General features: G+C 42.8%; 2 protein-coding genes across 6 annotated transcripts in view; one reads left to right on the plus strand and one right to left on the minus strand.

Annotated features, from left to right (window-relative positions):
- Positions 1-24,360, minus strand: part of LOC135546348 (neurobeachin-like) — a 334,302-nt gene that overhangs the window by 114,563 nt on the left and 195,379 nt on the right. For 3 of the 5 annotated variants that reach the window (XM_064974697.1, XM_064974696.1, XM_064974701.1), the window contains exons 42-44: positions 17,724-17,870; positions 17,507-17,539; positions 8,751-8,887 (exon numbers count right to left, since the gene is read on the minus strand). In XM_064974697.1, the coding sequence (XP_064830769.1) occupies positions 8,751-8,887; positions 17,507-17,539; positions 17,724-17,870 (317 nt within the window). The remainder of the gene's footprint in view (positions 1-8,750; positions 8,888-17,506; positions 17,540-17,723; positions 17,871-24,360) is intronic. The other 2 variants (XM_064974700.1, XM_064974698.1) reach the window with 1 other exon arrangement.
- Positions 5,560-7,887, plus strand: LOC135545269 (putative nucleotidyltransferase MAB21L1). The gene has a single exon (XM_064972897.1). The coding sequence runs from the start codon at positions 5,974-5,976 to the stop codon at positions 7,051-7,053; it is 1,080 nt and encodes a 359-aa protein (XP_064828969.1). The 5' UTR covers positions 5,560-5,973; the 3' UTR covers positions 7,054-7,887.

The raw sequence follows: 24,360 nt of genomic DNA on the forward strand, positions 1-24,360 counted from the left end.
AAATTAGTCCCCAAAAACCACAAGCCTGTACAATACTGCTACTCTAACAGCTTCACAACAGCAGACATGTTAAGAGATAACAGAATAATAACATATCAGAACACTGCTCCCATCTCTTACTGATAGAATGGGGATACCTGGTCAGTTGTACAACTGAATGCATTCAACTGAAATGCGTCTTCGCATTTAAACCAACCCCTCTGATTCAGAGAGGTGCGGGGGGGCTGCCATCATGGACTTTCCACGTCTTCGGCGCCCGGGGAACAGTGGTTTAACTGCCTTGCTCAAAAATACCTTAACACAGTCACGTAGAACAGATACAGAGTTTATCTGTGTGATTATACAGACAGGAGAAGCTGCATCACAAACAACACCCTATTCCCTACATAGTGCACATATAGCAAATACCATTGGACCCTGGTCAAAAGTTGTGCATTTGAGATGCAACATAACATAAGCATTTATACACAGTAATGCTATGGGCACATACAAAAACAGAAAAATATGTGATCGCTCACAGAATGTTATGCTGTGTATTTTTTAAATGGCAGACCTCTGATAATACCTCTCATTTTCTGTGTTATTATGTGAAGCCGTGTTGTCAAATAAAACTAAATTATATTTAATTATATTCCTGCTAAATTGGTGCAAATAGATGCATGTCATTCATCAGAAAGGCTGACAAGCGTTCCATATTGAGGAGAGGAGGGAGGTGGGTGGCAGAGGAGAGGAGAGGTGGGTGGCAGAGGAGAGGAGAGGAGGGAGGTTGGTGGCAGAGGAGAGGAGAGGAGGGAGGTGGGTTGCAGAGAAGAGGAGAGGAGGGAGGTGGGTGGCAGAGGAGAGGAGAGGAGGGAGGTGGGTGGCAGAGAAGAGGAGAGGAGGGAGGTGGGTGGCAGAGGAGAGGAGAGGAGGGAGGTGGGTGGCAGAGGAGAGGAGAGGAGAGAGAGGAGGGGCACAACAGAAGCTGAGATAATTCGTTAATTTCCCTGTCCCCCCCTCTCTCGCTCTCTTCTTTCTCTCTCTCTCTCTCTCTCTCTCTCTCTCTCGCTTTTTTCTCCTCCTCTCTCTCTCCTCCTCACTCTCCATTAGTAGTGAGGAGCCAGGAGAGTTGTCCACTCCTGGCTCCTCACTTCTCACAGAGAAAGGCTGCTGACAGGAGAGCTGTATCTCAATCCTTCTCTCTGCAATATCTAGAATCCTTTGTTCTTGACTCCTCCTCCTCAATCGTATTGGAGGATAAGGTCCAAGGTCCCTCCCCTCTGACCTTTTTTCTCCAATCTACTTTGAGAAGGATGCGAGGTCGGAGAATGTGAGGAATCAAGGAAATATGAATTGAGAAAGAGGCTAACACAGGGAGGCTGCTGACACGAGGAGGGGGTATAACAGATGAAGAAAGGTGGGGGCCGGAGATCCAGAGGGGGTCGGGGTGGAGGGAGGATCGAGAGGGTGGGGGGCACAAGGCCCAGAAAGGAACGGGCTACCCCACAGAGACACCATATTGTCTAGAATAATGATATTCAGATTATTAAAAACCCCAATGACAATGTCATTTTGAGATGAATGAAGTTTGTGGGGGAACATGTCAGTGAGTCCCCATCCCGAGAGGGTGAAGTGTAATATTTTACCCAGTGTGAAGCCTAATGCTGATCACACATATCTTAAATGCCACCCTCTTAATCTGAGTCCTATTGCACTGCCACTCCATTAGAGACTGTTGGTATAATCTGGATTTGATTTGGTGACTGAACCTCTCGTTGGCTGCCCTCCATCCCCTTTCCTCTATAATGCACAGCGAGACAGATGACAGAATAACATGGATGACCTTATTTGTCATGTTCTAACAGGATTATAAATAGAGACACACACTGAGTATTATTGTCCTCAATTAGCTGACTTTAATGGCCACATTATGAGATGCTGTTATTACTATTGAGACTTTTAAATTGTTTAATATGGTCCGCCTTAATCAATATTATTATAGTTTTTGCTGGGTTTGGTCTTAATCATTTACACTAATGGTGTCTATAATGCACCACAGTATTGTACATTCATAAAAACTTTTACACTGTCTGGGGTGATGGATTTGTGGCATCGAAAAATTATGTTATATTGTGAACTTAGACTTGTAATTGTCAAGCTGAAAAATCTCATGTCCATTTTCATTCCGTGTGTGTGTGTGTGTGTGTGTGTGTGTGTGTGTGTGTGTGTGTGTGTGTGTGTGTGTGTGTGTGTGTGTGTGTGTGTGTGTGTGTGTGTGTGTGTGATAAACTATGGTGTCATCACAAAGCCATTTCGGCTATTAGACAAGAACTGTTGACCCCATGCCAGACCACTGACAGGAGGATCAGTCTTACTAAAAGAAAGAGAAAAATGAAGAATGGAGGGAAAAAGGAGAAGTGCAGTAGAGGCCAACTCTGGAAACAAAGAAGCCTTCTCCACAGAGAGGCTGGGTCACATGGTAGGAAGTAGAAGTCATTGTATTGATTTACACAATCATGCATAAAGCTGCAGGGTCAGAGACTGGATGAAATTAGGCTGGGTCAGAAATAGGTTCTAATGAAATTAGGCTGGGTCAGAGATAGGCGCTAACCCATATCTGCTATTGTGGATCTAACACATAGACAATGCAGGATCTCGCAGGATAGTGTATCTGAGTAGAGTAGAACAGGTTGTTAGTGTAGATCTATAGTAGAGTAGACCAAGGGTGTGTTCAGGACGACAGAACAGTGTGCAACGTTTAATTCACACACAAACGTACCTCAAAGGCTGTTGAAGAAAAGTGTGCAAACCGTCACGCATGCAGGAAATGTTGAACCGAACTGAACGCACCTCAGGTTGTTATAGAGCTAAGCATGAACATGTCCATGTATATCTGTGTAGGGTAGGCCAGGTTGCAGCCACATGCTTTAGCTTAAAGAGGTGATAATCCTGAAGAAAAGCCCCTCTATCACGCAGAGGGATGACCAGCCTCGTGGCCACACTCACGCACAGTTGGAAGTAGACTGTAGACTAGTCTGGATCTAATAAAGGCCAGTATACCTGCTGATCTACACACACACAGACAGAGACAGAGAGAGATGGAGAAGAGGTGCGGGTTTTCCTCCCATCTCTCTCCATATGGAACCAGTATAGAAAGTCCTACATTCACAAAACACTCCATGAAAGTGACCAAGAAAAATCTAAACTAGGAAGTGGTAGCTAGTTTTGTCAATATCTAACCCGAAACGATTTCTGTTGACTATCCATCTAAAATAATAATTAAGGTTAAGAATATGGTAAACTATATTTCACACTTAATTTGAATTAATAGTTTCATTGTAGACCTTTAGGATGTGCCTCGTGGAATCATGTGTTTTCTTGGCAAGGTCTATCCCAGCACACCCATGTGTTGTCATATCTGTAATGTCTGCCTGGTAACAGTGGGACATTATTAATTATGATTGGGCTGATGCTGCTGACAGAGACCTCCAGACTGGCTGGCATGATGGTGGGAGACAAATAGCCATCACACACACACAGAGATATTACATTGGGAACTGACAAGGTGCAGTCTATCCTGATAATGTGTGGTTCTGTGAGGCAAAGTGTTGGTGCAAATTAGTGTAAACGTCTTTATGTCCTGTTTAAAGTCTTCTTCAAAGCTCAAACTGAACCATCTGAGACGGGAAGCCACGATGATAAATACTTATTAAGCTAGAGATGGTTCAGAGATAGGGAGATAGTTCGGGGATAACTACAGAGATTGTTCGGGGATTTGGTGTGCAGAAACGTGCAGAAACCTCGTCGTCATAAAAATATCTAGTCTACTGGTGTTGTGTATAAATGTGTCTTGCTTCCATTGAGGTCTTGATAACATAATAAACTGTGTTATATTAGTAAAACGATTGTAATAGTTAAGGAGTATTTTTGTAGTAATAATATGAATATTGTAGGCCGAGTCTATGTTGTGTTGCCTATGTAGAACTAATTTACTTCAGAAAAAAACTACTAGGCCCACTCAACTCAATAATATATATAATTAGGCTAAAATATTAATCATAATAATTATAACATTTTTTTAGTTGCAATTGTTTAATTTTGTTTAATTTGTTCTATCATCGTATTCGTGATAAATGTAAACACTGGTCTCACACAACACTCCCCGGGAATGATGTCTACAATGTACAACATCAATAATTTGTCTAGTATTAATGGCCTGTTTTTGAAAACCTTGAGTTCACAATCTGTTAATGCTGACAAGACAACGTCATACAATATCGTGGACTATATAATCATCGGAATCACGTATTTCAACAAACTAACTAGATGCTTGCAATAAAACATTTACCATTGTTGAAAAATAATTAATATAGGAAAAGCCTATACATGTATAGATTACAGTCTTATAAATGTAACCTTTATTTAACTCGGGGAGTCAGTTAAGATTAAGAACAAATTCTTAATTACAGTGACGGCCTAAATGAATGGCAATATCGATACCATCTTAATTTTTCTTCACTGAAAAGATGTGTCCTACTTAATTTGACAAGTTCATCCTTCAATTAATAAGGGATAGTAGGCCTATTTCATACATTGGAATTGTGAAAAAATATTAACATTCATATTCAAAAACGTCTTAAATGAAAAGTACGCCTGAAAATGTATTTGTACAACACTAAAAAAAAACAATTAACTTCTAAAGGACTTTGGGCCTTTAAGTTATCATTAGCCTATTTACGCTGGAAAAGAAGACACCGAAAATTAACCGGTCCAATATGTTTTAACTACTAGGATGTTGCATACATGCGTTATTTCCAAAATAACCATGCGATTTCACAGGCCTAATAATTATACAATGGCGTAGCCTACTGATACGGTACACATGTAAATCCCTATTCTATAGGCTATTTCAACATGCAGTAGGATAGATTTTTTTTCTAAGGACACTGCATTCCAAAGTCCTATTTGAAATGTCCCTGTAGAATAGATTTAGCGGTGCGAATCTTCAATCAAAGCAACAAAAATATACAATAACCAAGACATAACCCCACGGAACAACTGTCATCAAACCTGTCATTCTAGTCGCCGTGTCTAATATTAGATCAGGTACCGTCCAGAGGCTGTGGACAATACAGAAACACTAATCATCAAGAATAAAACAAAACGAAAATAAGAGTAAACGACAATAATAAACACGAGAGAAATACAAGGTAAAATACATGTTTTAATCAAAACAAATAAATACGCAAAACCCTGGCATATGTTATAGCCTAACCTACTGTAGCATTCAACCAAGCCGTTTAAAATAAGCAGTTGGAGAAAATCCGTAAAAAATGTCAAAAAGACAGCCCGAAAGAGAGTAGAAAAGGGCTTTGTTGTATCTCTCGCCAACGCGTAAGTGGACTTCCGATCCTCGAGACAACTACCTTTAGTTTACATTGTATATAAAACCCGGGGATTAATTTGTTGTTGATAAACTGGAGGCGGTGACGAATCAGATGGCGATTGGACATCCTCGTTCATAACCCTCCCTTTATAATTTCCCGAAGAGCGTCCTGGCTGTTAAACACAGAAAGACTCAGCCGCCTCCACGTCGCCCTCACACACACACACACACAGACAGACAGACAGCACCGCGCACTTTCATATGCGGATCCATAACTACAGCAGTGATTAGAGAAATAACAAAAACGAGGTTGTTTTGACTGCTGACGTAAGAGGGTGTATTATGGATTTTTTATAATTATTCGCAAATCGAAGAACATACATTTTCCAACTGCAGTTCAATGCAAAAGCGAATGCTTTAGACCGGCGAGATTATTACGCATGTGCCCCAACAAGCAATAAAAGGCTTGGTTGGGACTTTAGGAACACATTTTTTCTCTTTTTAATAGCTTTCTTTCTTCTCTAAAATTGGCTCCCGTACAAATAGCCGCGTTGGATCCGTCGGCTTACTGCGAGACTCCGGTCTACAACCCGGATCTCTGCCCTAACATGATAGCCGCCCAGGCCAAGCTGGTGTACCACCTCAACAAATACTACCAGGAGAAATGCCAATCTCGGAAGGCGGCCATCTCCAAGACCATCCGGGAGGTGTGCAAGGTGGTGTCGGACGTCTTGAAGGAGGTGGAGGTGCAGGAGCCCCGCTTCATCAGCTCTCTCAACGAGATGGACAACCGCTTCGAGGGGCTAGAGGTCATCTCCCCCACAGAGTTCGAGGTGGTGCTCTACCTCAACCAGATGGGGGTATTTAACTTCGTGGATGATGGATCTCTGCCGGGCTGCGCCGTGCTCAAGCTGAGCGACGGCCGTAAGAGGAGCATGTCTCTCTGGGTAGAATTCATCACCGCCTCCGGCTACCTCTCTGCGCGCAAGATCCGGTCCAGATTTCAGACCCTAGTGGCGCAGGCCGTGGATAAATGCAGCTATAGAGATGTTGTCAAAATGGTGTCTGATACCAGCGAGGTGAAGTTACGCATCAGAGACAGATACATCGTTCAGATCACCCCGGCTTTCAAATGCACCGGGATCTGGCCCCGCAGTGCAGCGCACTGGCCCCTACCGCACATCCCCTGGCCGGGGCCCAACAGGGTAGCCGAAGTAAAGGCTGAGGGATTCAACCTTCTCTCTAAAGAGTGCTACTCGTTGAACGGTAAACAAAGTTCGGCAGAGAGCGACGCCTGGGTCCTGCAGTTCGGCGAGGCCGAGAACCGCCTACTCCTGGGAGGCTGCAGGAAGAAATGTCTGTCGGTCCTCAAAACGTTACGAGACCGGCACCTTGAGCTGCCTGGGACGCCCCTCAACAACTACCACATGAAAACTCTGGTTTCTTATGAGTGTGAAAAACATCCACGGGAGTCTGACTGGGACGAGAACAACCTCGGGGATCGTTTGAACGGGATTCTATTGCAGCTTATTTCGTGTTTGCAGTGCAGGAGGTGTCCCCATTACTTCCTGCCTACTCTAGACCTGTTCCAGGGGAAACCTCATTCTGCTCTAGAAAATGCAGCCAAACAAACCTGGCGACTGGCGAGAGAGATTCTGACCAACCCCAAAAGCTTGGAGAAACTCTGAGGTAAATGTGTGTTATAGTGAAGGAGGGTCAGTGAGAGGCCTGGTGATGTATCAAAGGACTATGGACAGAAATGGTCACTGTGCCTCTGTTTAATTCACGGTCTTGTAAAATGTGACTATCCTCTGACGAGGAAGAAGGTTACTCTGAGATCATTTTTATGACCCTTCTCTTAATTCTATTCTGTGATTTAGGAGCAAATTGTACCATCAATCCACATTCAAGGTTAGGTTTAATTTCAGTATTAATCTTTCGTTATTTCTCTCCATGCCCACGGTTGTCTAAATGGTTTATTAGCTTAAATGCTTTAAAATAAAGCCCCCATACAAGCCTTGAGTAAATATTTATACTGTAAATACATTCATAGGTTGTGATTCCAGTGGTCTGAATTTGTGAATGTTGTTCTGTGACATGTACACTTAGGAGTTCAATTACACCTTTTAAAGTAAAACGTTTTTTTTTATCTGGTAGAAAATACATTCATTTAGTACATTAATTTCAGTAACAGTCTGCTGTATCTGTTCTCAGTGGACATTTTCTCATTTTGAAAGTTTACATTTTGATGGTACTATTTGTTACATTTAAAAAAAAACATTCCATAAACGTACTTGAATTCTTATTTAAAGTATACTCGATACTTTTTTGTTTGTACCTTGCTTACATGACAAAACCTGAAAATAAGAAAATATATATAAATACAGTCTAATTGAGAAGAAAAAATGCACTTGAAATACACTGGATTATATCATGATCTGATCTGATTTTTTATTCCTGTCTCTGAATTAATTTAAAGAGTTAGCCTAATAAAAAATAGCTATGTAATATTTGTGTCCCAATCATGATTAATTAAATGTATTTTGTACTTGTATTTTTTTCATATAAAGGCCATAGTTATTGTATGCATCATACATGGTTATTTTTAAGCCTAGTGTTTAACCCGTTTTAAATTAGGCAAATATAGTTTGTCATTTCTCTATTAATTCTGGCTATAAGCCTATTGTATCTATCAGGTTGTCTACGTTATAATAATAGGCTGTCTATTTAAAAGCTTTTTATAGGCGTAATGCTGTTGGAAAAAACAAATGTATGAGAGGTACGGTTGGGGTTAGACATTAGGCCTATATTTCTAATATACAGTGGACACAAATAATGCGCAAGACAGGTGTTTGAACGGGCAATTGTGTAAATGTATAGGTTACAACGTTAGTATGCGCCCAATAGTGCTAGTACTTATCCCATGTCCACACACAGTCGCTATATTTATAAACAACGATAATATTGGTGTAAAATCGAAAAGACCTCGTAGGCTCTCGTTTAATGACATAGGTTTACAGGTTTTGAGGGGATCCGAATATCAATAAATGTGTAAAATGTTGTAGGCCTACATGTAAGGTTCTCTCCAGAGGCCTGGGCAGGTTTAAGGCTCGTCTACATCCCGGAACTTCAAATGGCACAACGTTCCAATTGGACCATATATTTTAAAATGCTCCACAATCTCCTAATGGTTGAATTCTTGCACATGGGTGAATCTGAATAATTATTTTAATCTCTAAATCACATTTTTTGTCTTGTAAAAGAAAGGAACCTGGGGTCAATGCGGGCCCAGCCAAAACATGAACATGAATCAGTAAAGTGAACTTGAATGTGAACAAAAGCTTGTGCATATAAAACAGAAAGGGAAAGTGGCGATTGGACTTACCGTGGAGTCAAGCCGTTTGAAGGAGGGGTCATCCTCGTCCACTTCGAAATAGATCTCGGTCGTCGTGATGGAGAGCGTCCCTCGCGCCACTATTACTGGGGCCACCAGCTGGGCGGGGGTGCTGAGGACCACTGGGCCTATAATGCGTAATACACCGTGCATCAGATATAAGGACAAACAAAACAAGGTCTTTAAAAATTCTTAACAAATAATCGGATTTGTTTGTTTGGAAATTATTATCAAATTTGAGTCTACTTCGATTTAATCAGAGCACATATTGAGGCGATGTAATGCCTAGGATGCAAATTCTACAATTTCTTCTTAATTTGGGCACATGCACAGTTCTTAATTATCATGGTAACAAGTCTGTATTCAGTTTATTTTAATTTTGTATGCAAACACGAATTACTCGTTCAGGTTGAATAAAGAACACGGCTCCATTTTGGGTTGCACTCTGGAGGCTATAAAATAGGTTATTTTTAACCAAATCGCCATTCGGCCAATTCAATAAGCATATAGGCCTATATACATTCTAGGCTTACAAAACGATTTGAAGCTAATTTACATAAGTAATGACCAGTTTAACTATAGGCGCGTGCTGTGCAATAGGGCCAGCAGTATGATACGGTCTATCAGAACTAAACCAGAGATGGAGGAGCGCTAGCCAATATGATGAATGTTCACTTATAACCTATAGGCTATTATTATGCATATTTGCATATTAATATTTCCATAACAATTATTTCAGTTACTATAGCAACATCTGCGGTCTCTAAAAGAGAGACACAACACCACCCCAAAATTATTGTGACAATTTGCATAGCATCCTAAACGATTATTATTTTTTTAACAGTTTCTTTGAGGGAAAATAAAAGCTTTTGTATTTGTGCTGACGATATCCCTTCAGTATTTATTTACGATGGCTTTTTGATCCCTGGTCAGCTGATGGGATCACATGCTATATCTCTCTCTGTCTCCACCCGTCTTCCTCCCCATCTCCATCTCTCCTCCTGTCCTCTCGTCTCCCTCCATTCTCCATGTTCGATTTGGAGCAGTATCGCTGAGGCGCGTCAGCTCCGCTGATTTGTCTCGAGCTCAAATGAAAGCTCTTGAAATTGGGATATTTATCGATCGCGTGAACTCCAAAGAGTCAGTTTAATGTCTCGTCAATCTTAATCCTGTGCTCCTCAGCCAATTATGCCTGATACTGTTGCGAGATTACAAGTGGATTTTGGTTACAATTCCCTGGGCGCTCTTTCATTGTGCTCACGGAGCGTTCAGGAATAGTGGAATCGGCTTTCCTACTCTTTCTCTCTGCCTGCCCTATAGCTGTCTGTAATAAACTCTCTGGCTGTATTAAACGGATCTTATCTGATTACACAATCACCGTTAAATATGTGCTTTACAAGCTGCAGCAATATCCCGGGTCTAATAACTTTTCAGGTGTACTTATTGTATGCCTATGAGAACATATGTCCCTAACATGCCTCACAGCATATTAATGAATAGATACTACAAAATACACTGATATATAATGTATAGCCTACAATATAGGCTTCCGTGTACATATAACGTAATATTATACAATGTAATTACTGCGTTGCTCTCACAGAACAGAAAGCAATGCTTTTGAACATGAAACAAAACGTGATCAAAACATCACTGTCATTATTATTTATTAGCCGATGTAATTATCTTGTAATGACAGTTGTTCTTAATGTTGTTTCCACATTAAGATAAATATTAAACCTGCACCATGTTAGGCTACATTTGAACAGAGAATTAGGCCGACGTCTCAATAAACGGGCAGATATTGTTTTATATTCGATGCTGTTTACAAGAGATTCCCAGCAACCTAAAGGGTTTGTCTTTCTGCAACATAAACTCTCTATTCAAAGAACTCTAGTCTACTCCCCCTCAGAGAGCGCGCGAGAGAGAATAAAAAGACGTTGGAGGGTACAGAACCATTGTGTTGTGGCTTGAAGGGGCTCTGGCACATTCAGAGACAATACAGCCTTAATCCACTGGATCCACCGCGCTACAGGGACGGGATTAAACTGTAATCCCTCTAGGTATACTCCATAATTAGGAGTTAGTATTAAAACGTTTACACGATACAGGTTTCCATATGCCAAAGGACTGGATTCTGATAATACTATAATGCTAGATTTTTGGAGCCTCTTTCTTAGAATTTCCCTTTAAAAAAGTTAAAAAAGTAATAGTAGTAATAATAATATTTACACACACACACACACACACACACACACACACACACACACACACACACACACACACACACACACACACACACACACACACACACACACACACACACACACACACACACACACACACACCTTTGACTTGGATGGCCTTCAGAGTAATATTTCAGGAACATTTAAAAGTGTACATTGAGCAAATAATTCAATTTATAGCAACAATTATTCCAGTTATAATATTATATTACATAGTTGCAGTTTCTTGGTGTTATTCTGTGTGTACTCTGGTCTTGCTGTCTATGGGGCTGGAAAAATGTTAAACAGTCTGGTCTGATGAAGACAGTCGCAGTGATGTCACTGCTGCACTGCTACACAGACACAAGGCATTCTGGGTAGTGTCATAATTAAAACAGCACTGTACATTCTCCCACAGTCCTGAATGCCCAACATTCCTCTCAAAGGCTTGAATAAGTCTAAGAATTCCTTATACAGCGCACTAATTTTGACCAGGCCACATAGGCCAATAGTGTGCTTTTAGGGACGCAACCTAAAACTGTTCCATTTCTTGTCAATAAAGATTAATTTCTTAAACATGTAAGGTAGACAGTGATATTATATGTCATTTATGGGGTTTTGTCTAAGTATTTATGACACTATTATCTTGCACTCATAAGGCAAATTATTACCCATGTAAGGGATACGATTATGCCAGAGAGAGAGAGATATGAACGATGAACTTCACTCGTTAGGGCATGATAATGCCCTATTGAGAGAGTACAGAATGACTGTTTTTGACTGGTCCATGCAAAGGTCTGTCAGTTAAGATCATTAATATCTCAACCAAAAAAGTAAACAGCCACTATCTAAACACAACACCTCCCTCTTCCATCCTCTCCTCTCCTTGTATGATTTGGGTTACAGATGAGTAGACAAAAGGAGTGTGTTGATGCCAGTGAGAGCAGACGGTGTTGCCAGTGTTCAGGGGGAGTGAAACTAATCATGGGTTTGGTAACCACAGGGCAGGCTCCGCCCGCCCCAATAGCTAGCTGAGCCCAGGGTAAGCCATGCCTCCTCTGGCAGCAGACACTAGTGTGATGTTTGGTTGGCAGGAGAGAGAGAGAGAAGAGGAGGAGGAGAGAGATATAGGGGAGAGAGAGGGAGAGGGAGAGGGAGAGAGAGACAGACAGAGAGTGAGAGAGAAAGAAAGAAAGAGAAGGAGAAAGGCTGTCAACACACAGGGATGATCTCCCACTTAGACTGCTCAGGGCAGAGAGAGGTAGAGTTTAGATATATAGCACACAGGCTGTAGCATATAGATATAGAGCACATAGACAGAACACTACCTAATGTCCAGGACTTCCGAATGATCAGTCTGAGATAGCGAGGGCTCCCCCTCTGGTCAGAATGTGAACATACCTTTAACTTTACCATGATGCAATAAAATATAATGTTTTTGAAGGGTTTTTGAATGGTTCCAAAAATAAATGTTTCGACCAACATTTTTAATAAGGTTGGAATTAATGTAGCTGGATAAAGAAAGGTTCATTTTTGACATCTCTGTTTTCATTGTAACTGGTCAAGTTTATTTGGATGGTGTTTCTTCATATGTAAAGGCCAGTGCAGTCAAAAATGTGATTTCCTATGTTTTATATATATTTCCACACTACGAGGTTCTAATAATATTGTGCAATTGTGAAAATGATGATAATGTCCTTTCAGTGTAAGAGCTGTTTGAAAAGACTGCCTGAACTTTCAGCCTATTTTGGTGGGATGGAGTTTTGGCTTGCCTGGTGATATATCCAAGTGGTAAATTTGGGTGTGTTGGTAAATTCGCTCTGTCTATCTACTCCGATTTCAGAGCACTCTCGTCTGAGTGTGCCAGAGCGCAGAATAACTGACAAATTTACGAACGCTCAACACCCATTGAATATGGCCGGTGTCAGTAAACCTCTGCAAAAAAGCATAATTAAATTGTTACCAGCAGCACAGTTACAGTCACCAATGCTCTGGATAACATGAAAAAAGCCTAACCAACTCTGCTAGGATGAAAAAAATGGTCAGAGTGAGATGTTCTCTCATTTATGTCTGAAAGTAGCTAGCAAGCTTGCGAACTTCTTTTTATTTACATTTCTTACCCCTTTTTCTCCCCAATTTCATAGTATCCAATTGGTAGTTACAGTCTTGTCCCATCGCTGCAACTCCCGTACGGACTTTGGAGAGGCGAAGGTTGAGAGCCGTGCGTCCTCTGAAAAACAACCCAGCCAAGCCGCACTGCCCGCTTAACCCGGAAGCCAGCCGCACCAATGTGTCGGAAGAAACACTGTACACCTGGCGACCGTGTCAGCGTGCACTTGAGACCGGTCTGCCACAGGAGTCGCTAGTGCGTGATGGGACAAGAACATCCCCGCCGGCCAAACCCTCCCCTAACCCGGACACCGCCACACCATGGGTCTCCTGGTCATGGCCGTCTGCGACAGAGCCTGGACTCAAACCCAGGATCTCTAGTGGCACAAGTAGCACTGCAATGCAGTGCTTTAGACCACCTCGCCATTCGGGAGGTCAAGCTAGCTAACTTTAACCAGTTAGTTTGGAAGCTTGACTGCCGTGGTAAGGCCAGACCGTTCTAATCAACCCTACTCCCCGGCCAGAGCATCCAGTGTGCGCTCTTAATGCTCCGAGAGTGAACCGCTCTGAATTTACATACGAACAATCTGACAAATGCCCAGAGTGCACTGAACACTCTCTGGCACCCCAGTGAATTTACAAATGCACCCTTAGTTAATAGACCCATAAGAAAGAGCGTTCCAAACCTTTCTGCCAATAATAGCTAGTTTTACAATTTCCCCTTCCCACTCAGACCACTCACAGACATTCCTAGCAAAATTCTTGCTTGAGAAATTGCTCTTTGCCAAGAAGATCTTTTTGTTTATTTCTGACCATATTATTTGATCACAGTAAGGTAATTGTTACCCAGAAATTATTTTATATTGAGATAAAAACATCTGCATTGGACCTTTAAAGGGAAGTGCATTTAAAAATGTTATTTACCTGTTTTTTTGAAAGACATCTCCACACTATGAATTCTAAAAAGCACTCTGAAATTGTGAAAATGATGATTAACGCCCTTTTTGTGTAAGAGCTGTTTGAAGGGAAACACCTGGAATTCAGCCTGTTCAGGTGGGACAGAACTTTTGGGCCACATCATGTGAACTGATTATAATCGACCAATGACTGTTCATCTGGGTAAGGGGGTGGGCTCTAGATCATCCTATCCATTCATCATGTAAATATCTTCAAATTTGTATTCTAATGCCCATACGCGTTTTGGAGTTATTTGCATTAAATAAACACAGAGTGATTAATTAGACATGCAGTGATGGTTGAATTCATTTTTTTTTATACAGACTGCATTGGTGCTTTAAGGACAATACCGCCCACAGTCACTACTTAAAAGCCTGATCGTACCTCTTGAGATTCTGGACAGAAGCCGGTCATTGCATGTCTCTAAAGCTATACCCACTTACATGGCAACATTGTAGATACAATAGTCTACCATTATAATTCACTGTGTCAGAATGCCAACATACCAGTAAACCATTATCTTTTAAAAGAAAGCTACAGTATATCATGCTTTCATTATTATTTTATCAAATATCTCAGGAATCATTTTTCTCCTCAGAAAAAACAGTTTCTTAGAAGGTCTGTGAGCATGACAGAGGAGGCACAGCAACCACATTCTCCCTCAGTCCATTTGCTGCTTTATAATCCTTGTGATTGGAACATAGTAAACATTTCAGGAATTTATGAGGGCTGCCAGGATCCGCTATTGTATTCCAGTAAAACGCTTGAATCAGAAATAATACCACCGCAGCACTTGCTGCTCTTATTTCAGGGACCAGTTGTTTGCAGCATTCAGGCAGTGTATCAGACCGTTGAACAGCTCCTCTTGATCTATATTCATAACCAGGCTGAACTCTGTATATCTCTCCCCTGTGAGGCTGAGGCAATTATACCTAAAGCAGTAGAAAGCATAGTTTTGACTGGAGGGTTTGGCCAACAAAGCTGGAGCCTGGTGCCATATGACCAGGAGGTGGGTTGGAAAACATTGAGAACATTGTGAGAACAGTAAGAGAACACTATGTTAAAAGTAAAACACTATGAGAAAGGGAAGGGGATACCTAGTCAGTTGCACAACTGAATGCATTCAACAAAAATATGTCTTCCGCATTTAACCCACTCCCCCAGAATCAGAAATGTGCGCAGGGCTGCGTTAAACGGCGTCCACATTATTGGCACTCAGAGAGCTACCTACCACCCTTATGAGAACACAATGAAAACACTAGAACACTATATAGGGAACTAGAACCTGCTGTAGCTTGGCTATGCACACTGACATTCTGCCACTGCAGCCCAAGTCCATAGACACCACAGTTCCAATAACAATACTTACCTTGCGAGCCTGAAATGTGCACTACTCAATATTAGGAAGGAGTCCTTAAATGTTTTGTACACTCAAGAGAGCACCAGACACAGGCCATGCAAACTCAGTTGTTCACTGGAGGGAAACGGAGAAGAAAGAGAACGGGAGAAAGGGAACAGCTGGAAAGCCAGGGACCTGGAAGACATATGCAGATTTCTCTCCCAAGGTTCTGACTTAGGATGTAAAATAGTCAGCAGGAGCAAACGCCAAACAGCTAGGGTGTAGTGAGAGCGCGTGGAGATCCAAGACACGCTTGGCCCCCGCCAAGGCCATGAGCAGGGCAGTCGCTTGGGGAAGGACCTTCACAGACTCCAATGGTACAAACAGAGACTCACACAGAGCATCCAGGACCAAAGCCAGGTCTCAAGTGGATGCCATAGGTTTAGACACTGGTCTGAGCCCACGCACGCCATTCAGAGACTTCACCACCAGAGAGTGAGACCCCAGAAGAGGGAGCCACCAGAATTAACAACAGACCCTCCTGATGGCCCCTTTTACGGTGGTCTGAATCAGGACCACCGGAGGAAAAGCATAGAGCAGAGTTTGAGGCCAACTGAATGCGCTGTGCTGGTGTCAAACAACTTTCCTTGTGATACACTATGAACCCCAGAGACTGAATATGGGAAACGTAGCAGTGTGGAGCTCCACCTGTTCCCTCAACTCCACTATGACCATCCAGTCATCCAGATAGGCCAATAATGGGATCCCCTGGCAATTCACCGGTGAGCTGCCTCCACCACCATAGAAAAAGCTCTGGGGCGATAGGGAGAGCCCGAAAAGCAAGACCAGAAACTTGTAGACCCCACCCTCGAAATGAAACCTCTGAAACGTTCTGTGGAGAGCATGTATAGCCACATGAACATACGCATCCTTTAGATCTATGGATGCGAACCACTGCAATAGCCAGTAAAGTGTAAGCATTTCAAACTTGCAAATGTTGAGGTGCTTGTTTAAAACATAAATCCTGCTTGGGCCTCCCCCCATACAATAATGTATGCACGCACTACTAAAAGCGTTTGCTTAATTGCATATATTATTATTATATTACACGTTTCACTGTAGCTATGGCAACTGTATGAAGCTCTCTTGCCTGCCTGGCACGATTCAGGTAAAACCGCTAAGCCTCCAAGTTAAAATTCAGTTTAAATGTCATTATTTAAGCGTGCAATTTATTTTCTGGACATTCAGACATCATGTCATGGAACAGCTCTTATTAACCCTTTTCCTATATAGTGCACACTTTTGACCAGATCGCTACGGGCCCTGGTTGACCAGATAGCTATGGGCCCTGGTTGACCCGATAGCTACGGGCCCTGGTTGACCCGATAGCTACGGGCCCTGGTTGACCCAATAGCTATGGGCCCTGGTTGACCAGATAGCTATGGGCCCTGGTTGACCAGATAGCTACGGGCCCTGGTTGATCAGATAGCTACGGGCCCTGGTTGACCAGAGAGCTACGGGCCCTGGTTGACCAGATCGCTACGGGCCCTGGTTGACCAGATCGCTACGGGCCCTGGTTGACCAGAAAGCTACGGGCCCTGGTTGACCAGATAGCTACTGGCCCTGGTTAAAAGTATTGCACTATCAAAAAGAATAGGGTGCAGTCCATGACTTAATGTTCTAATGAAAATAAAATATCTAGATATCAAACAACCAACTCATGTGTTTTTATAACTAATTGTGATTTGTTTATTTACATATGTATTTCCACTGAGGAGTTTGATTCAAGTGATTTTCATTCATTAGTTTGTTTTCATAGTTTCTCAGTCTGTTATAATCAGTAAGATCAGAGTGTTAATGTGGGTTAAAAGTTCAGTTCGTCAGGTTAGGTAATGTTAGTTTAGTTAATGATTTTCTGGGCCATTTGGTAGGTGGTGACATATCATGCGTTCCAAATGGCACCGTATTTCACTACTTTTGATGAAAGCACTATGAGCCCTAGTCAAAAGTAGTGCACTAACTAGAGAATAGAGTACCATTTGAAATGCAGCCATGTTCAGATTGATCATCCTTCTGGAATCAATTTAGATTTACTTGGAGCGAGATGACGGACTGACCTCTGGAGACAAACAGGCGAGGAAGGAACAGCGCTAGAGGACCAAAACAACACAGAATAGAACCGACCGGTGTGTTTCACACATACACAACCACACAGGAACTACACTTATACCTGAACACCTTGGAAACACCGTCCAGATTCACTTACACTGCCAAAAACATAAACCATAACCCAAACATAGGACAAATATATGCATCTGTGTTTGTGTATCTCACCAGCCAGGTTGTCCATCTCCTTCTCCTGCAGCAGACTGGCAGTGTCGTCGTCTCCATCCAACATCAGGTCCGTCTCTGGGCTCTGATTGGCTACTGTCTGGCTGCGGATCCCCTTCTTCGACTTGACCAACTCGTCCTCCTCGCTGTCTGGAGGGGGAGGAGGGGACAGAAAGACGGAACAGTAGGAACAGTCAGTCAGAGAACAGTTAGAACAGGGGGTGGCGAGAGAGGACAGCCCGATAGCGGTCAGAGAACAGTCAGAACAGTCAGATAACAGTCAGAAAACAGTCAGAAAACAGTCAGGAAACAGTCAGAACAGTCAGGGAACAGCCCAACAGCAGTCAGACAACAGTCATACAACAGCCCGACAGAAGCCAGAGAACAGTCAGTACAGTCAGGGAACAGTCAGAACAGTCAGGGAACAGCCTGACAGCAGTCAGATAACAGCCAGGGAACAGTCAGAAAACAGTCAGAAGAGTCAGGGAACAGCCCGACAGCAGTCAGAGAACAGTCAGGGAACAGTCAGAAAACAGAAAACAGCCAGGCAACCATCAGACAACAGTCAGACAATAGTCAGACAGAACAGTCATACAACCAGAGAACAGTCAGTCAGAACAGCCAGGAGACAGTCAGACAGCTAAACACCTCTCCCCTGAACCCCAAAGAGCAGATTCATATCAGTGTAGAAAGATAAGGAGATTATAAATGCTTTCAAGTGTCACATCAGTGGAGCCAAATGGGAATCTGGTTTTGATAGATTCATAAAACGCATACCATAACATTTGGCGAGCTTCGGAAGTCTGGATTAACCACAGTACCCACAATCTCTACATGAAACGTCCACTGATGACTGACTTGGAGTAAAGAGCGGTGGACTGCAGTATTTCATAACTATTGACGTCAGAACCCACAGGAAAAATATTCATACATTTAAAACATTTCCAGCATCTAAACTGATAGGCTGTTTCAACATTTGTTATCAGACAAGGTAAACTATGAAACACTTTTGTTTTTAGAAAGCGGCAAAAGAGTGTTGAGGATATGTCTTCAGCTCAGAGTCGTTGGGGACTGGATATGTCAGCTGCTCAGAGAGAACCACACTGATAAGACAGATCAATTAAGAGGCTGATAACACCACCACATTTCATCATATAGGCATCCTGTAACAGAGGTCTAGTGGAACAGGACCATCACTCTACAGCCTGTGTCCCAGCTTACAGTAAATCAACACCATACAGTATGTACAGACTATACAGTACATCCACACCATACAGACTATACAGTACATCCACACCATACAGACTATACAGTACATCCACACCATACAGACTATACAGTAAATCAACACCATACAGACTATACAGTACATCCACACCATACAGACAATACAATACATCCACACCATACATACTATACAGTACATCCACACCATACAGACTATACAGTACATCCACACCATACAGACAATACAATACATACACACCATACATACTATACAGTACATCCACACCATACAGACTATACAGTACATCCACACCATACAGACTATACAGTACATCCACACCATACAGACTATACAGTACATCCACACCATACATACTATACAGTACATCCACACCATACATACTATACAGTACATCCACACCATACAGACTATACAGTACATCCACACCATACATACTATACAGTACATCCACACCATACATACTATACAGTACATCCACACCATACAGACTATACAGTACATCCACACCATACATACTATACAGTACATCCACACCATACAGACTATACAGTACATCCACACCATACATACTATACAGTACATCCACACCATACAGACTATACAGTACATCCACACAATACATACTATACAGTACATCCACACCATACATACTATACAGTACATCCACACCATACATACTATACAGTACATCCACACCATACATACTATACAGTACATCCACACCATACAGACTATACAGTACATCCACACCATACATACTATACAGTACATCCACACCATACATACTATACAGTACATCCACACCATACAGTACGTACAGACTATACAGTACATCCTCACCATACAGTACGTACAAACTATACAGTACATCCTCACCATACGTACAGACTATACAGTACATCCTCACCATACGTACAGACTATACAGTACATCCTCACCATACAGTACGTACAGACTATACAGTACATCCTCACCATACAGTACGTACAGACTATACAGTACATCCTCACCATACAGTACATACAGACTATACAGTACATCCTCACCATACAGTACGTACAGACTATACAGTACATCCTCACCATACAGTACGTACAGACTATACAGTACATCCTCACCATACAGTACATACAGACTATACAGTACATCCTCACCATACAGTACATACAGACTATACAGTACATCCTCACCATACAGTACGAACAGACTATACAGTACATCCTCACCATACAGTACGAACAGACTATACAGTACATCCTCACCATACGTACAGACTATACAGTACATCCTCACCATACGTACAGACTACAGTACATCCTCACCATACGTACAGACTATACAGTACATCCTCACCATACAGTACATACAGACTATACAGTACATCCTCACCATACAGTACGAACAGACTATACAGTACATCCTCACCATACAGTACATACAGACTATACAGTACATCCTCACCATACGTACAGACTACAGTACATCCTCACCATACGTACAGACTACAGTACTTACACACCATACATCGAATTTATTAAGCTGCTTTCATCAAGTTGTCAGACCCATCCCCATCCCAGCCCAACCCCAACCTCATCCCAACCCTAGCTCCAGCCCAACCCAACACCAGCACATACCAGCTCAACCCATTCACACCCCAACCCCAACCTCATCCCAACCCTAGCTCCAGCCCAACCCAACCCCAGCACATACCAGCTCAACCCATCCACACCCCAACCCCATCCCAAACCTAGCTCCAGCCCAACCCAACCCCAGCACATACCAGCTCAACCCATTCACACCCCAACCCCATCCCAACCCTAGCTCCAGCCCAACCCAACCCCAGCACATACCAGCTCAACCCATTCACACCCCAACCCCATCCCAACCCTAGCTCCAGCCCAACCCAACCCCATCCCCATCCACACCCCAACCCCATCCCAACCCTAGCTCCAGCCCAACCCAACCCCAGCACATACCAGCTCAACCCATTCACACACCAACCCCATCCCCAGCACAAGCCTGCCACACATCACTGCACAGAGATGCCTGTGAGGATTTGTCTTCTTTAAGGTCATACCATATCTGTGAGAAATTGGAGAAGGAACTCTGTGTAAGAAAAGCTTCAGAACATGTCTGGAGAAATGGGAGGTGCCCAAAACCCGTCTGCCATGTTTTCTCTCAGCGTGGCTCTCAGTACGCCTGGTGCTCCCAGAAGAACAAAGCACCTTGTCTTGAAGAGGTCTCCTGCAACTGTTGTCAGCACGACTACTGTTAAAAAACAACTTCCTGCTCTGTCTCTTGTCTGGAGAGCTTTCATCAGACACATGTGTAGCGTTAAAGGCCAGAGCCATCCAGCAGCCAGCCAGCCAGCCATCCAGCAGCCAGCCAGCAGCCAGCCAGCCAGCCAGCCATTTAGCATCAAATAGACGAGTGAAACTTAAAACTGTGATTCAGTAAAGCGTCATAGCTCTGCATTGGGTCATTGAGGGGAGGCTGAGCAGAGGAGCTGAGTCTCTGACTGGCATGATTGAGCAGAGGACCTGAGTGGGAACAAGACTAAACAAACCATGCTAATTTCTACAGGCATGCCACCAACATCAATTCAAGAGAATTACTGAGAGCATGAGCTCCTGAGCAAAAATATAGAATTAGAGTTGATTAAATGTAGATAAACTTGAATTTTTTCACAAGGACTTACACATGATACTAACCTCAACATCAAAAGCTTCAATCCAATCACAATTTCATACCTAAAACCTTGATTTTGGCCAAAATCAAAACCTGCAGAAGAAACACAGTGGAACGTGGAAATACCATCCAACACAAAACTGAATGAGTAATATAAGCTACTTCTGAATCCAAAAAGTGAAAGACAACAATATCTAGGTCATTTTGGTATATAAAGCTTCATAAATAAGAGTACTATGCTATCAAGCTGCTAGGAAAGAAACTGACCTGATCAATTTGTGCTGAAGTGTGAAGTGAGAGGTATGAAAACTCTTGAGCCTAACAATGGCAGGAGAGTTCCACAGCCCCTCCCCCCAGGCCTTGGAGCCCCCATGACTTGTCCAGAGGTTATTACAATACAGTACCCAATGGATATAACAAAATAACACTACACAGAATGAGTACATAAAAGGCTCCTCGAGGACAATCCAGAGACACTATTTGCTGACTTCTACAAAGAGGGGAAGGTAAGCAACTTCATTTTCCACACAGACCATCCCCTTGCATGGCACAGTGCTATAAGAGCTCACTACCCCTATGTCAAGAGAGAGGGTATTGTCCCAGGGTGGAAACTTAGAATGATAGACATTGAGGAAATTGAAACAACCTCTGTCAATGTGTACATGTCTGCGGCACAGGGCATCCTCATGCAGTTCCAGTAGGACTTTTAGGGGTTGAAAGAGTGGAGGAGTGAAAAAACTTCTTCCACTTTCCCTAACGCACAATTGGTTATCTCCACCCTGCTACCACAAAATGACTTTCACCCTGCCAGTGGGTGAAATGCAAGCTTTTCCCAGGACTGTGCCTCAAAACATACTTTCTACCTGGCCCATCATTCCACCCTGGACTTGAACAGCCTTTACGACCAGGTCCACCTCTACAAGGCTGCAATTCCAACTTTTGCCAGGACCCAGCACCACACACAGGAGCAACAGAGCAATGGACACCCCGTTCAGACCAGCGAGACACCCTCCTAGACCTGAAAGACCCCTCCTGAAGGACCTGCACCGAGAGAACCCACGCAAAGAGGACCTACACCCAGACCACAGCATCACCAGCCGCACTCCAACCAGCTCAGACCACCGCCAAGCAAACCCTGGCTCCCCCCATATCAGACCTATGCCCCTTTTGCCCACCCCATCCCCCCTCCCCTGCAGCAATGACCTCAACATGACAGCAGGACATATGCTCAGGCAGTGAGCAGAGCAACCGGCCCAACCCCCACTATTACACCCGCCCAAGCCCCATCCTGTGACCTAAGAGGTTTGTATCAGATGCTCAACATGCTCTGCTCACACCTACTGTAATGATCTAGGCCTAAACCAAACAACAACACTAGGCACTATGTAACACAAAGCTTTTACTATCTCATCCTGGAATATACAAGGTCTGAGGTCATTTTGGCCTAAAGAGTAGGAACCTAGACTTCAAAGAAATTGGAAATACATACATTTTCATCCTACACGAAACATGGTATAAAGGAGACGGAACCCACTGGTTGCCCTCTAGGCTACAGAGAACTGGTAGTCCCATCCACCAAACTACCAGGTGTGAAACAGGGAAGAGACTCAGGGGGTATGCTAATTTGGTATAGAGTAGACCTAACCCACTATTAAATGTCAAAACAGGAACATTTTACATCTGGCTTGAAATTGGAAATGATCTCAACAGAGAAAAATGTCCTCATGTGTGATACCTACATCCACCCAATAGAATCCCCATACTTTAACAATGACAGCTTCCCCATCATAGGGTGGGAGATCAACAATTTCCAGGCCCGGGGACATGTACTAGTCTGTGGGGATCTAAATGCCAAAACTGAACAAGAACCTGACACCCTCAGCACACAGGGGGACAAACGCCTACCTGCAGGTGACAGCATTCCCTCCCCCATATGCCCCCCTAGACACAACTACGGCAACATAACCAACAAAAATGGGTCACAGCTCCTGCAGCTCTGTCGAACGCTGGGTATGTATATAGTCAATGGTAGGCTTTGAGGGGACTCCTATGGTAGGTACACCTATAGCTCATCTCCTGGCAGTAGTACTACTTTATCACTGACCTCAACCCAGAGTCTCTTTGAGTGTTCAGTCAGCCCACTGACACCCCTATCAGATCAAAGCAAAATCACACTCTACATGAACAGAGCTTTCCTCAATCATGAGGCATCAAAGCCAAAGGAACGGAATAATATTAAGACACTCTATAGTTGGAAGGAAAGTAGTGAGGAAATCTAGCAAAAAAACTATTAGGCAACAACAAATTCAATCCATTCTAGACAATTTCCTGGACAAAATGCTTCACTGCAATAGTGAAGGTGTAAACTTAGCAGTAGAAAACCTAAACAGTATATTTGACCTCTAAGCTTCCCTATCAAATCTAAAAGAATTCAAGCAGACAACCTAAGAAAATGAACAACAATAACAAATGGTTTGATGAAGAATACAAAAACCTAAGAAAGAATTGAGAAATCTATCCAACCAAAAACATAGAGACCCAGAAAACCTGAGCCTACGCCTTCCCTATAGTGAATTACTAAAACAATACAACAATACACTATGGAAAAAGAAGGAACAGCACGTCAGAAATCAGCTGAATGTAATTGAAGAATCCATAGAATCTAAACACTTCTGGGAAAATTGGAACATCTTAAATAAACAA

The sequence above is a fragment of the Oncorhynchus masou genome, chromosome 9 (assembly GCF_036934945.1).
Source record: "Oncorhynchus masou masou isolate Uvic2021 chromosome 9, UVic_Omas_1.1, whole genome shotgun sequence".
In the NCBI taxonomy this organism is placed as follows: Eukaryota; Metazoa; Chordata; class Actinopteri; order Salmoniformes; family Salmonidae; genus Oncorhynchus; species Oncorhynchus masou.

Bases quoted from the DNA above. Each gene is read 5' to 3' on its own strand.
- LOC135545269 (XM_064972897.1), top strand. From the start codon at position 5,974: ATGATAGCCGCCCAGGCCAAGCTGGTGTACCACCTCAACAAATACTAC.